General features: G+C 47.3%; 1 protein-coding gene across 20 annotated transcripts in view; it reads left to right on the forward strand.

Moving 5' to 3' along the window:
• Nucleotides 1-14828, forward strand: part of IRAG1 (inositol 1,4,5-triphosphate receptor associated 1) — a 166494-nt gene that overhangs the window by 110444 nt on the left and 41222 nt on the right. For 11 of the 20 annotated variants that reach the window (XM_086340046.1, XM_086340041.1, XM_086340054.1 and 8 more), the window contains 6 exons: nt 318-395; nt 1107-1159; nt 1362-1409; nt 2822-3439; nt 5290-5368; nt 13972-14095. In XM_086340046.1, the coding sequence (XP_086196172.1) occupies nt 318-395; nt 1107-1159; nt 1362-1409; nt 2822-3439; nt 5290-5368; nt 13972-14095 (1000 nt within the window). The remainder of the gene's footprint in view (nt 1-317; nt 396-1106; nt 1160-1361; nt 1410-2821; nt 3440-5289; nt 5369-13971; nt 14096-14828) is intronic. The other 9 variants (XM_086340048.1, XM_086340059.1, XM_086340042.1 and 6 more) reach the window with 1 other exon arrangement.

The following is a 14828-nucleotide window of genomic DNA, read 5'->3' on the forward strand; positions in this document are numbered from 1 at the left end:
AGGTACAGCCTTTGGACCTATACCTGCCAAGCGATGCCAGGCCCTCTGTTTCTAGAAGGTACTTTGGGTTGAGGCCAGGCAGACCAAGGAGTAAGATCCAAATTGCCGTCTGTCACCCCTAAGTGACCTCAGTGCCCCCTCTGTTGGGGCAGGGAGGGGTTAGGCTATGGCAGGGGCCTTGTATAGAGTTGAGAATCAGCCTGTGAACCTGACAAGGCAGACCCGGTCCCCAAGGGTGAGACGATCTGAAAGGATGTCTTTGTCAGACTGAAGTCCTGAGCCTTCACTAATGCTGGCCAATCTGTGTGTCTCCACAGCTGTTTCCCCAAACCTCAGCCCCGGAGCTTCTCCTGCGTCCTCTCAGAGCAACTCCCTCACCGTCCCCACGCCGCCTGGTAAGGTCCAGTCCCCGGAAGTCACCTGCCCTGGCTCCTCCTGCTGGGTGGTGGCTCAGTCCCTCCCCTGGGCCCCAGGGCTCCCATCCTGCGGGCTTCCCAATCAGGACCCTCTCTTGGCCCCTTCCCCCGGGGCCTGGCTGGGCGGCCTCAGAGGAGGAGGATATGCTTTCTTTCAGGGCTTTGAGCTAGCATGTGGAAGTGGGCCTGGCCCAGGGTGAGGATGCGTGCAAGGTGGTGGGAGCGAGCTGTGACTGGGGCCCCTTGTCCAGAGAGGCCTTGGAGAGAGGTGACCTCAGAGCTTACTGCAAAGGCCTCTACTTGGGCCGCAATTTGTATCTTGACTGCTTCCCCTCATGAGGCTGTGTTCAGAGCCATAACTGAAGCTCAGCCAGGGAAGGAGTGAGGTGCCCAGGAGAGCAGGTTGCCCTGGTCAGAGCTGCAGGGCAAGCTCAGGCTCAGGCCAGGCCACCCAGGTTCAGAGCCCAGTGCTGACTCTCTTGGCTGTGTGGCCTTGCTCTCCCTCTGCCCCAGCCTGCTTATGTGGTTTCTGTGATGATTAGACGGGGGCTCCCTGTAGAGCAGCACTGTGAGGGGTATTCAACAAACACTGGCTCCAGGCCTGAGGGACCTAAGGGAGGACCTTGTGGGGAGGACAGCTGAGAGTCTGGGGGCACTGGGCGTCACTCAGCAGCATCTGGACTATTTTAGGTTTGGATGTGTGCAGTGGCCCACCGTCCCCTCTGCCTGGAGCACTGCCACAGGTAATGGGGCTGCTGTGGGGTTTCTGTGCCAGCTAGTCTCTTCTCTTACCCCTTAACTCCTGAGAGGTGCCCCGTGACCCCCTGGAGGTGGGGCTGCTGGGTGGGGGAGGCATTGACACCACTGTAGGGTCTCCTTGAGGGTGTTTCAAGAGGAGATAGGGTCTCTTCACGTGGCTGGCTAACTTGTGTTTACTTTCTCCAGCAGAAGGGGGATGAGGCCGAAGTCCCTTCACCTCACCTTGGCGAGTCTGTGAGTTTGAGCTCTGCCCAACTGGGATGATTTGAGTGTAGGAGACACGGTGTCCCAGAAGGCTAGGCCCTGGGCAGCCTGCCAGTGGGTGTGCGTGAGTGGAAGGTCCAGGCTGAGGAGGCTAGAAGTTTCCTCTGCCCCGAGTTGACTAGAATTCTGAGGAGGAGGGGTGAGGAGGTGGGATTTAGAGGGGATGACCTCCATGGTGGTCCTGCTCATAGCCCTAGAGCCCCAGTCAGGCTGCTGCCGGAGACCTGCGGGACCTCTGGACCCAGCAAAAGCTGGGCAAGTCTGCTGTTCCAGTCAGCTTGCATGAAAATTGCAGGGAAGCTCCAGCCCCTAGTTGAGGCTCTTCTTGGGGGTCACCCGGAAAACTTTATCTTGGCTGATGAGCAAAGGAAGAGTCCCACATCTGCTCAGAGTCACCTGCTCAAGGTGGTGTCAAGGGCAGCATAGAATATAATCTCATCTATTAATAGAACTGGGTCTGGGACAGAGTCTTCTATTAGAGTGTCAGTGCACACACAGGACAGCCACACAAGTACCCACACAGACCCACGTGCGCCTCACAAAGCAGCTTTCCCTGGGAAATGAAAGAATGTAGAATCTTAGAACTTCTGAACAGTAAAATATCAGCTTGCAAGAATCACCTCATTCAGTGATCTGTAGCCTCTTTTGGATCATAGAACTCTGAGAAATTGTTGAAAGCTGTGGGTTCTCTTCCCAGAAAAATACATACAGCCCATGAACAGCACATATACATTTGCATATAATTTCAGGGAGTTTAGGACTTCCCTGGTGGCTCAGATGGTAAAGAGTCTGTCTACAATGCAGGAGACCTGAGTTCGATCCCTAGGTCGGGAAGATCCCCTAGAGAAGGAAATGGCACCCCACTCCAGTACTATTTCCTGGAAAATCCCATGGACGGAGGAGCCTGGTAGGCTACGGGGTCCATGGGGTCGCAAAGAGTTGGACACGACTGAGCGACTCCACTTTCTTTCTTTCTTTCTTTACAAACCTGATGGGAAATCTGAGGCCCTAAGAGTTAAGGGCCTTGACAGGCAGTCAGGGCTAGAATCTGGGGCAGTTGAGTCAAAGCCAGAACTTGTGACTGCCCCCATGCTGCCCTCCATTCCACTGTCCTCTGCAGCTCCTAACCCTCGGGAAGTTCTTGGCAGGTTTTGAATGGCAGGTCCCCTTGTCCTGTCTGTTTTACAAACCTCCAGCTTGTTTGTAGGTTCCCTTTACTGGCTCAGATGTGACTTTGCAGTCCTCACTTTCTACCTAGCCCACCCGCTACGTGTAGTCCCCTTAGCAGAGCCTGGGGGGTAGAGACCCCACAGCAGAAGTGAACTCACCCTTCTTCTCTCCAACCTGCCTCCGGGGTCCCAAATTTACCTTGTCTCTTTCAGAACGTCCTCAAAGGGCTAGCTGACCGGAAGCAGAATGACCAGAGAAAACTGTCTCAGGGCAGGCTGACTCCCCGCTCTCCCACAGTTGAGAAGTCCAAAGAAATTACAATAGAACAAAAGGAAAACTTCGATCCCCTCCAGCGCCCGGAGGCCATACCCAAGGGCCCAGCTTCTGGCCCAGGCAGTGGTGGGAAGATGGCCCTTAACAGCCCCCAGCCTGGCCCCGTGGAGAGCGAGCTGGGAAAGCCGCTGGCAAAGACAGCCAAGGAGGGCAACCCTCTGCCCAGAGGTCCAACCCAGGGCTCTGGGGGGGTGGCTCCCCAGGCCTCCCAGGGGAAGAGTATAGTTGGAGAGCCCGCAGGGTCCAAGGTTGGCTCCAAAGCTGAGCTGTGGCCCCCGACGTCCCGGCCGCCCCTGCTGCGGGGAGTGTCCTGGGACAGCGGCCCCGAAGAACCCGGCCCCCGGCTGCAGAAAGTGCTTGCCAAGCTGCCGCTGGCTGAGGAAGAGAAGCGTTTTACAGGCAAAGCTGGCAGCAAGCTGGCCAAGGCGCCCGGACTCAAAGACTTTCAGATACAAGTGCAGCCTGTGCGGATGCAGAAACTGACCAAGCTTCGTGAGGTGGGTTTCTGGGGCCTCCTGGGGTGGGCTGTGCGTGCAGGTCCCCACCCTGGGCTGAGGACCGCTGGGCTGAGCTGGGGTGGCTCTGGCCCAGACGTGGGCCTTGTAGAGCCCTAAATGTCCCCACCCTGATAAGCCAGGCCCGCTGGGCTGTGCACTCTGCATAAATATCATCTTTGAGGGCTTTTGCCCGCTCACTCGGGCGAGGTCAGTTGGGAAGTAGCTGCCACACAAAGCCACATTTTGAGGGGAAAGTGGGTGTAGGCAGGGGTACATGGGCCCTCAGTGCTGGGCTGTGTTTCCCCGCTCCAGCCAGAGCCGATGCCTTATGAGAGAGAAGCCTTTGATGGAGCGCCCTGTCACCTTGGACAGACAAGGATGGGATGGCTTTTCTTTCTGTCATGCCCCTAAGTTTTCCTCCCTGTTGCTTGTTAACAAAGGGCCTCAAATCCATCATTCCCAGCCAGGAAGGGCTACTCCCTCTTTGTGAATTTCTTCCAATATCTGTGATGTCCCCAGCTTTCACTGGCCATCAAACCAGACACAACTGTCTGTCATGAGGCTGCCACCCTAAGCAGGGAATGACTGGGGGAGAGGGGGTGGCATCCAGAGATGGGGGGAGAGAGCCCTGGATGTGAGGAAGAAAAGAGGTTACTAAAAGAAATCCTTACCTGAGCCCTCCTTCCCCAGAGGGCCAATCCAGACCACAGGCTAAGGCAGCCATGACTCCATAGCGTGGAGTGACACCAAGGAAGCCAGTCAGGCATTTGCCTTCTTGGGCTTCTGGGCATCAGAGGCCAGGCCCAGGCAACAGGCCACCCCCAGACCCCTGCATGTTTCTCTCTGCAGCAAAGTAGAAAGAATCTGGAAGCCCCATTTCACTAACCACTGCCCTGCCTCTGACCTCATCCCCAGCCCCCACCGCTACGCCAAGCCAGGGTCCTGAGAGCTGCTCGGTTGTGGGTGGCTGGCTAAAGAAACAGGTAAAGGGCCCTGGCCTGTGGCTCCCATTTGGGCCAGAGCTCCCTCTGCTGGCCTCTTCCTCTCCTTCACCCAGGAGGCAAACCGCCCAAGTGGCCTCTGCTACAGGGACACTGAAAACCCTCTTAGAAAGCACAAGTCCCAGGGCCAAGGAGCCCTGTCCGGCAATTCCTCTTGGGGGCACTGGTCTTGGACTTGGTACAAGTGTGAGGCTTCCTGTGCCACATACCTGGAGTCAGCAGCCCCATCTCTTCCCAGCTCCCCTGGTAAGGCCCCCAGCAGCAGGGGCTGCTGGCTTGCTGCCTTGGGGCGGCAATCTGCAGTCCTCACTGGTCTGGAGAGTTAAACATCTCAAGAGGTGCCATCACAGGCCACTGAGGAGCTGGGGGCAGGAGAGGCCACAAGTCCCAGAAGTGGGCACTCACTGCCCAAGAACAACAAGGCAGGAGGCTCCAGCCAGCTCAGAGCACAGCCGTGAGATCACAGAGATTGTTTCCATCTTTGGCAGCTCCGTATACACCCAGGGGACCTTCCTTTCCCCAGAGCCCCGGGCCTGCTTCTGTTTGTCCTCCAGCCTTCAGCCACCGTGTGGCTGGCAGCTCTCTCGCCCTGAGGCTCACAGGCCGATTTTAAAAGGCAACCACACCAAGGACAATTCCTGACTCAGGGAATGGGGTGCTGAAGCTGGGGTTTCTAGCACATTTACGGGCCGGGAGAGAAGCAGTCTCCCTACTGCCCCTCATGTGTTGTGACTATCCATGTTCCTAGGGTCTGCTCCGTGAGACTGAGCAGTCACAGAGCCATACAGCCAAGGGAGGAGTCCAGCCTGAGGTCACCATCTGAAATGTTGTCTTTCTTTCCCTAAAAAGGAGCACATCCTGCTGAGAAATCAGAACTTAGTGGGGCTCAAGCTTCCAGAACTTAGTGAAGCGGCTGAGCAGGAAAAAGGTAGGTGGGATTGAAGAGACACTCTCTTCAGGCTAGGGCTGGATTCATTTTCTCCAGATCAAAGAAGCTGAACGTGTAAACACTGCACTTCCTGTCAGGGCCTTTGTCTGTCCGGTGGCTAGTGTGGGCCGGACGCAGAGCAGGCCCTTGCTAAATATTTGCAGATGGATGAATGAATGAATCAGATGGTGTTTTCCTGCTCACTCAGAGAACCTCTAAACTTGCCTCCTTCCAACCAGCCCCTGTTCCAGATCCTGCCAGTCCTCCCTGAGTCTCATTAGCACCTAGTGGGTTGGAAGGGTGACCCAGGCCTGAACTTTTGATGCTTCCTTTTCCTTTTCCTCTTACACCCAGGATGTCACCAACTATAGCAGTTCCTCTTTTTGAGACATTAGAGTCATCACCTGCTTTCTAATCTGCAGTCACCACAGAGTTCAGACCCCAGCCCCTCCTTCCTGGGGACTGCGAGGCCCCACCCACCCTCTTGCCAGACTTATCTTCAGAAAGGAAGACTTGGGGGGAGGTCTTGCCTCCCCTCCAACCCAAGCTCCCTCTCCTGACTTACCTCTCCGGATGGCTGATGCTCATTCAGTCATTCTCAGCACAGAAGCCCTCTGCTTAAGGATTGTTGTGTGTTCATGTCCATGGTGCCACCAACTGTGTTGGAAGCCCCCAGTCTGACATAGGGGTTTCCCAGGTGGTGCTAATGGTAAAGAACCTGCCTACCAGTACAGGAGACTTAAGAGACATGGATTCAATCCCTGGGTCAGGAAGACCCCTGGGGAAGGGCATGGCAATGCACTCCAGTATCCTTGTCTGGGAAATCTCTTGGACAGAGGAGCCTGGCAGGCTACCATCCACAGGGTTGCAAAGAGTCGGACACGACTGAAGCTACTTAGCACACAGTCTGTCGTATAATAACTAACACCTACCTATTCAGCATTTTTGAGCATTACTTGCGTGTGAGATGAGTGCAATTGTGCAGTAGTTTGAGCATTCTTTGGCATTGCCTTTCTTTGGGATCGGAATGAAAACTGACCTTTTCCAGTCCTGTGGCCACTGCTGAGTTTTCCAAATTTGCTGGTATATTGAGTGCAGCACTTTCACAGCATCTTTCAGGATTTGGAATTCCAGCTCAACTGGAATTCCATCACCTCCACTAGCTTTGTTCATAGTGATGCTTTCTAAGGCCCACTTGACTTCACATTCCAGGATGTCTGGCTCTGGGTCAATGATCACACCATTGTGATTATCTGGGTCATGAAGATCTTTTTTGTACAGTTCTTCTGTGTATTCTTGCCATCTCTTCTTAATATCTTCTGCTTCTGTTAGGTCCATACCATTTCTGTCCTTTATAGAGCCCATCTTTGCATGAAATGTTCCCTTGGTATCTCTAATTATCTTGAAGACATCTCTAGTCTTTCCCATTCTGTTGTTTTCCTCTATTTCTTTGCATTGATCGCTGAAGAAGGCTTCCTTATCTCTTCTTGCTATTCTTTGGAACTCTGCATTCAGATGTTTATATCTTTCCTTTTCTCCTTTGCTTTTTGCTTCTCTCCTTTTCACAGCTATTTGTAAGGCCTCCCCAGACAGCCATTTTGCTTTTTTGCATTTCTTTTCCATGGGGATGGTCTTGATCCCTGTCTCCTGTACAATGTCACAAACCTCATTCCATAGTTCATCAGGCACTCTATCAGATAGAGTGCCCTTAAATCTATTTCTCACTTCCACTGTATAATCATAAGGGATTTGATTTAGGTCATACCTGAATGGTCTAGTGGTTTTCCCTACTTACTTGAATTTAAGTCTGAATTTGGCAATAAGGAGTTCATGGTCTGAGCCACAGTCAGCTCCTGGTCTTGTTTTTGCTCACCGTAGAGAGCTTCTCCATCTTTGGCTGCAAAGAATATAATCAATCTGATTTCGGTGTTGACCATCTGGTGCTGTCCATGTATAGAGTCTTCTCTTGTATTGTTGGAAGAGGGTGTTTGTTATGACCAGTGCATTTTCTTGGCAAAACTCTATTAGTCTTAAGAGTCTCAAGAGACAAAATGTTCCAAGCCAGGCTTCAGCAATATGTGAACCGTGAACTTCCTGATGTTCAAGCTGGTTTTAGAAAAGGTAGAGGAACCAGAGATAAAATTGCCAACATCCGCTGGATCATGAAAAAGCAAGACAGTTCCAGAAAAACATCTATTTCTGCTTTATTGACTATGCCAAAGCCTTTGACTGTGTGGATCACAATAAACTGTGGAAAATTCTGAAAGAGATGGGAATACCAGACCACCTGATCTGCCTCTTGAGAAATTTGTATGCAGGTCAGGAAGCAACAGTTAGAACTGGACATGGAACAACAGACTGGCTCCAAATAGGAAAAGGAATACGTCAAGGCTGTATATTGTCACCCTGTTTATTTAACTTATATGCGGAGTATATCATGAGAAAGGCTGGACTGGAAAAAACACAAGCTGGAATCAAGATTGCTGAGAGAAATATCAATAACCTCAGATATGCAGATGATACCACCCTTATGGCAGAAAGTGAAGAGGAACTAAAAAGCCTCTTGATGAAAGTGAAAGTGGAGAGTGAAAAAGTTGGCTTAAAGCTCAACATTCAGAAAATGAAGATCATGGCATCCGGTCCCATCACTTTATGGGAAATAGATGGGGAAACAGTGGAAACAGTGTCAGACTTTATTTTTCTGGGCTCCAAAATCACTGCAGATGGTGACTGCAGCCATGAAATTGAAAGACGCTTACTCCTTGGAAGGAAAGTTATGACCAACCTAGATAGAATATTCAAAAGCAAAGACATCACTTTGCCAACAAAGGTTCGTCTAGTCAAGGCTATGGTTCTTCCTGTGGTCATGTATGGATGTGAGAGTTGGACTGTGAAGAAGGCTGAGTGCTGAAGAATTGATGCTTTTGAACTGTGGTGTTGGAGAAGACTCTTGAGAGTCCCTTGGACTACAAGGTGATCCAACCAGTCCATTCTAAAGGAGATCAGCCCTGGGATTTCTTTGGAAGGAATGATGCTAAAGCTGAAACTCCAGTACTTTGGCCACCTCATGCAAAGAGTTGACTCATTGGAAAAGACTCTGATGCTGGGAGGGATTGGGGGCAAGAGGAGAAGGGGACGACAGAGGATGAGATGGCTGGATGGCATCACTGACTCGATGGACGTGAGTCTGAGTGAACTCCGGGAATTGGTGATGGACAGGGAGGCCTGGCGTGCTGGGATTCATGGGGTCGCAAAGAGTCGGACATGACTGAGCGACTGATCTGATCTGATTCAGCATTGACAAGAAGATTCACAGAAGTAAAATATCCATTAATTTTTTAAAAATTAATCATGTTTATATGATATCTTTGGAAAAATATGATATAATCTCTACTTTTAATTTCTAACTTCTTTATTAAAGCAGGTCTAAAACCCTAGGAAAAGATTTGTCTTGAAATTTTACCCACAACCCCATAAATTCTTAAAAAGCAACAACTTTTTATTCTCTCCAGTGTATATGTGTTAGTCATTCAGTCATGTCCAATTATTTGCGACTCCATGGACTATAGCCCACCAGACTACTCTGTCCGTGGGATTCTCCAGGCAAGAATACTGGAGTGGGTAGCCATTCCCTCCTCCAGGGGATCTTCCTGACCCAGGGATCAAACTCAGGTCTCCTACATTGCAGGTGGTTCTTTACCATCTGAGCCACCAGGGAAGCCCAATTATTTCTCCTTAATTGGGGTAGCAAATCTGTTTTCAAGCAGTTTATATATAGTTATATTTGTATTTATCTTACTAATACTTCTGAACTTTGTTTTATTTAATAAGATATATGTATCTGAAGATTTAAGATTCTGTTACCCCAAAGATTGGGCTTCCCAGGTGACTCAGTGGTAAAGAAACTCCCTGCTCAGGAGGGGATGCAGATTTGATGCCTGGGTCGAGAAGATATCCTGGAGGAGGGAATGGCAACCTACTCCAGTATTCTTGCCTGGAGAATCCTATGGACAGAGGAGCCTGGCATACTACAGTCTGTAGGGTCACAAAGACACCAGACACATTGAAAGACGCCAGACACTGTTAAGTGGTATTTGGCCATGAAGTCCAGTCTCCTGAATTCTTGTCTAGTTGCTCTTTCTATTCTCACTGAATCTTTGTCTAAAATATAATGAATACTCTTCAAAAAAAAAAAAAAACAGCGAGAGGGGAGAAGTAACTGACTGTATACTTAGAATATATTATAAGGCAGTAGTAATTAAAGTGGTACAGTACTTATCAGAATAAAACAGAATCAAGGGCCCAGAACCAGTCTTTGATACACATTTAAAAAGGATGCAGTGTATGATTATCTAAGCCACAAAGTAACAAGAAATATGAACACTTTTAAAATATCATTGAGGTACTGTTGCTGTTGTCTGTTTGGTCACTAACTCATGTCCAACTCTTTGTGGCCCCATGGACTGTAGCCCCCCAGGCTCCTCTGTCCATGAAATTTCCCAGGCAAGAATACTGGAGTGGGCTGTCATTCCCTTCTCCAGGGGATCTTCCCGACCCAGAGATTGAACATGCCTTCCTGCATTGGCAGGTGGATTCTTTACCACTGAGCCACCAGGGAAGAAAGTCCCTTGAAAGAGAGCTTGGAGAGTTATACATTCTGGATCTCTCTTTTCCCCAGATCTTTATAAATGCTCCACTGTATTCAGTCTTGCCAAGAAGTCTTAAGACCAACTTATTTACAGCACCTCTCAATCCTCACCTTTCCCTGTAGGTGGCTTACTCTTTCTATGAGGGTAGTTGGAGAAGATATATAGATACAGATCTATATAAAATATATCTACATATATAGAAAGAATAAGATTATATATACATGTGTTTTTTTCTGTAGTGGTGTGCTTTTTCAGTCTGCAAATTTGGCTTTTCTCTCCATGGAGGAAATTTTTTCTTCTCTCATGTCTTTGACCCTGTTCTTTGTTGCTTTTGTTTTTCCCCTTCTTCAGAGCCACCATTATCTGGAAATTTCTCATCAGTGTCTTCACTGGAGGTCCATTATTCTGCCTCTCAATACTTTAATCTTTCTTTCCTTTTTTATTCCTTATGCTCATCTCAGTTTCCTCCACTAACTCAACTTGAGGCTTTGTTTTTATTTCTTCATATTTCCAACATATTGGTTAGATCTACGTTTTTAGAATTTTTTGCTTTATTATTTTTGGTCTTCAGTTTATTTTCTTAGATTGTAATCTTCTTCCATTTTATGCCATCCTCTAATTTCACCTCTGATTCTTTTTTTCGTTTTGAGGGGGAGTTCTAATTTCTCCTAGAGTCAAAGCACTTGTGCCATGCCCTTTACACAAAAATGCATTTTTGACATGTTCTTGCATCTCTGTTTCTATCCTGACATCTGTGGCCTGTGTGTTTCCTTTCTTCTTTCCTTTACACCTTCCTCCCTGCTTTCCTTCCTCTTTTCACTATTTTTGTGTAGTTGCCATGACATTTGCTTTCATTTAATTTATTTTTGATGAGAACATTTGTACTTGAAGTTTCTCTTGACCTAGATATATTGTGTAGATCAATTTTCATTGACTTCTTCCTACCTTTTCTGAGATCTCTGTCCTCCTGGCTGCGCTGAGTTGAGGACTGGGTGTTTTGTGTCTGCTTGGTCACTGCCTGGAGAATGGGGAAAAGAGGAAGTTCAGATGGAGCTGTGGGTAGTGGTGGTTGCGGGTTGGTTTCTGCTCTTTTTCTGTAATTTTGTTTGTACCGTAGCACTTGAATTTATGACACCGAAGTTGGGGTATATCTTATTCCCTTGGGTGGCCAGTAGTAAGGCATGGATTATTTCACCAATTCAGAGTAGAATTATAGGGACAATCTGCCCAGATGTTTCTTTTCCACACTTGACCCATCTATTGCCAGCAGCCACTCTCACTCTTCTGCCAGAGAAAGGAAGGAAAAGACAGGCAAAATTCAAAGAGTTTGGTCACTCTGCTATTTCTCAGAAGTGCAGGATGGGTGGGTTGATTTTCAGCTGGGGTTTTCCATGTGTCTTCTGCCACTCACTCCATCAGCGGGACTTGTTTGATTTATTTTCTCATGTATCTTCCTTTCTGGTAAATCCCTTTATATTGTTTGAGATTATCAGCTGGTAGAATACCATGCTGTCATTCTGCTTTTCCTTTCTTTTCCTCGCCTCCTCATTATGAAAAACAAACAGCCGCACAGGCAATCTTTCATCTTGTTGGAGTGTTGTTTGGTGGTGTGGAGATCTTTCTACTCCAGATAAACTTTCTGAACACCTCTTCATCTGCCCACTCACCCCTTGGTCCTGTTCTCTTCTGGCTCTGTAGTCACAAAAGTAACTACAAAAGTTTATCACAACCTTACCACTACCTCTGATATCTTCCTCTCAGGACTGATTCTTTGAGGGAGGAAGAAAGGGTTAACAAGGTTGGGAGCTCTACATTTATTTCTAGGAAATTTTTTCTCTGACCATTATTTTTAAAGATTATTATCATTTCCTGTATTGAGAGTTGTGATATATTTTTAGTTGACTTTAAAATTTTGTGTTGGCATTGTCGTCAGTTTGGTTGCAGTCAGGAGGGTGGCTGGTTCTGAGAGCCACTTGTTCTAGGACCACCATTTTAAAAAATAATATTTACTCATTGATTTGGCTGTGTCAGTTCTTAGTTGCAGCATGCAGGATCTTTGATCTTCACTGTGGCATGTGAGATCTTTAGTTGACGCGTGTGGGGTCTCTTTCCCTGATCAGGGATCGAACCTGGGACCCCTGCATTGGAAACCCAGAGTCTTAGCCACTGGACCGCCAGGGAAATCCCATGGGATCACTCTTAAGACAGCCATTTTAATGGGTGGGGTTCTACCTAGGGGACTTTTCCAGGCAAAAAACCCCCTCATATGACTTCACTATGGTGATTAGATCTTGTATAATTCTATCAATCCTACAGATTTCCTCAGGAGCCCAGTTCTTCATTATCTCTCTGCTGGGTGAAGTGGGGATACATAAAGGCAGAGTGAGGCCAAAGGCACCACAAGGTTTGCCCTCTGTCACATGGAAATGTCAGAGAGCAGTGCCAGGGCAGAACTCAAGAGGTGACAGGTAGCTAAGAGAAGTAGCTACCTGATATGAGTAGAATCTCAGATCCCAAGAAGGATTGCTGGCTGCCGTGGCTCTGATAGATGGTTCTCCAGACTTTGCTGGATGCCTTGAGGGCCAGGAACATCATCAACACTGTTCAGTTGTTGGAAGGATCTAAGTATGTAAACATTCTTCACCTAGAGCCAAAGTATACCTAATCATCTCACCACGTGATCTCACTTGAGGAGGCTTCTAATTCATGACTCCCAATCTTAGCTCCATTTAGCTGGCTACCACAACCTTGCCCACAGTCCTGATCGCAGGCCTTGACTATAGTTCTAGAAATCTGCTGGGCCCAAATCCATGAAAGATGGTAAGGGATGGATAACTATAAAGTCCTGCAATGGAAAGTAAGCATTGTATGAGACATAGATATTTGATTTAGCTCAAGTAAAAGAGATTTGAGACTTTTAATTTGAAGTGTGCTATGAGCCCATAGGGCACAGCAAGTCTATGCCAAATGAATAACTGAGGTCAATGCAAAGGACATTGCCAACATGCTCCAGAGATAAGAGTTTGATGGAGGACATTGGAGCCTCTGGGGTAGCAACAACCAGAATGTAGGGGCATGGGATGTATCTAGAGGCCACGCTGAACAGTTGGGAAAATGAAGAAAGGAAGCTTTGGAGCTGTCTGTGAACATGAGAAAAATTTGTGGCAAAGAGAACACTTGGTTTGTTATTTCTGTCTTCAGAGCACAGACCAAGGAAGGTTAGGAGATATTTGGGGAAAAAAAATTTTTTTTATTGGTCCTGAGGCAACTCAGGACAACTAACTCAGAGGCAACTATTTCAGAGGTCCACAAAAGATCAAAGATTTAATGACCTTAGCTTTACTCTGGAAAAACCCTGTTTCTACTCCTATCTGTGGGAATATGGAAGCAAATTCTTATTTCTAAGTGGGACACAGATAATAGAATTCACTTGAGGAAGATTAGTTGGGCAGCCAGCCTCCTGAGAAGTCTGCCAAAGAGAGGGGACTTTTCTAAACATTATAGCCAACGAGCCAACCAGCTTCCAATTGCCAAAAACCAATCTCAGACCCCAGACAAAGGAGACTGCTTGGTACTGTGGGGAGCGGTGGGAAGAACAGAGAACTTGGAGCAGATAGAACTGTTTATAGTCCATGCCATTTACCAGTTCTGTGACTGTAAGCAAGTTACTGGGTTGGTCAAAGGGTTTGTTTGGATATACCCAAATGAACTTTTTGGCCAACACAATATTAATCTTGCTGAGTCTTGGTTTACCCTCCTGTAAAATGGGATGATTAAAGTCTAGCTCATTGGATTATTGCGAGGATAAAATAACAATCATGAAGCCCCTGGCATATAACCAAGCTCTAATAAATGTTAAAGTTCTTCCTTACCCCCTGAAGCAAATTGCCAAGAATATTACTGTGATTTCAAACAGACATTTTATAAGTTAAATACTTTTTTCTGTTTTTCCAGGACACCCTTCTGAACTCTCCTCAGCTATTGAGGAAGAAGAGTCAAAGGGCGGGCTGGATGTCATGCCCAATATTTCTGATGTGCTGCTTCGCAAACTGCGGGTCCACAAGTCCCTCCCTGGAAGGTAAAATCAGGGCGTGGGCTGCACAGGAGCCCACACTGGGGGGCCCCTGTGTTCGATTCTGGATGGAACACAAGAGCACCAGACTTGAGCTTTGACCCCAGAAAGGCCAAAGTCCAATAGTCCAGGCAGGGCTAATGCACCCAAAACAAAGAGAATAATAAAGGGCCACGTGAGGTAAGGTTCATAAGTGATGCAAACAACGCCATCGAGAAAGTGAAGAGACAAACCACAGAACAGGAGGAAATATTTGCAAAGCATGTATATGATAAGGGGTTTCTTTCTATAATATATAAAGAACTTATAATTCAATAACACAACATTTGTTAAATTTTAAAAATAATTTAAAATTTTTTATTGAAATATAGTTGTACAATATTATATAAGTTACATATATACAGTATAATGACTCACAATTTTAAAAGGTTGTACTTCATTTATAGTCATCATAAAATACTGACTATATTCCCTGTTTTTGTACAATATATCTTTACAGCCTTTTTTTTTTTTTTAACTATAGTTTGTACCTCTTAATCCCATATTCCTATATTGCCCTTCTTCCTTCCTCTTTCCCTCTCCCCTACTGGTAACCCATATCTGTAAGTCTGTTTCTTTTTTGTTGTATTTACTAGCTTGATGTACTTTTTCAGATTCCACAAAAGTGAGATCATAAAATGTTTGTCTTTCTCTGTCTGACTTATTTTACCTAGCATGATGCCCTCCGAGTCCATCCATA

Source organism: Bos grunniens, chromosome 15 (assembly GCF_055505025.1).
Source record: "Bos grunniens cultivar Pamir isolate PY7600 chromosome 15, Bosgru_T2T1.0, whole genome shotgun sequence".
In the NCBI taxonomy this organism is placed as follows: domain Eukaryota; kingdom Metazoa; phylum Chordata; class Mammalia; order Artiodactyla; family Bovidae; genus Bos; species Bos grunniens.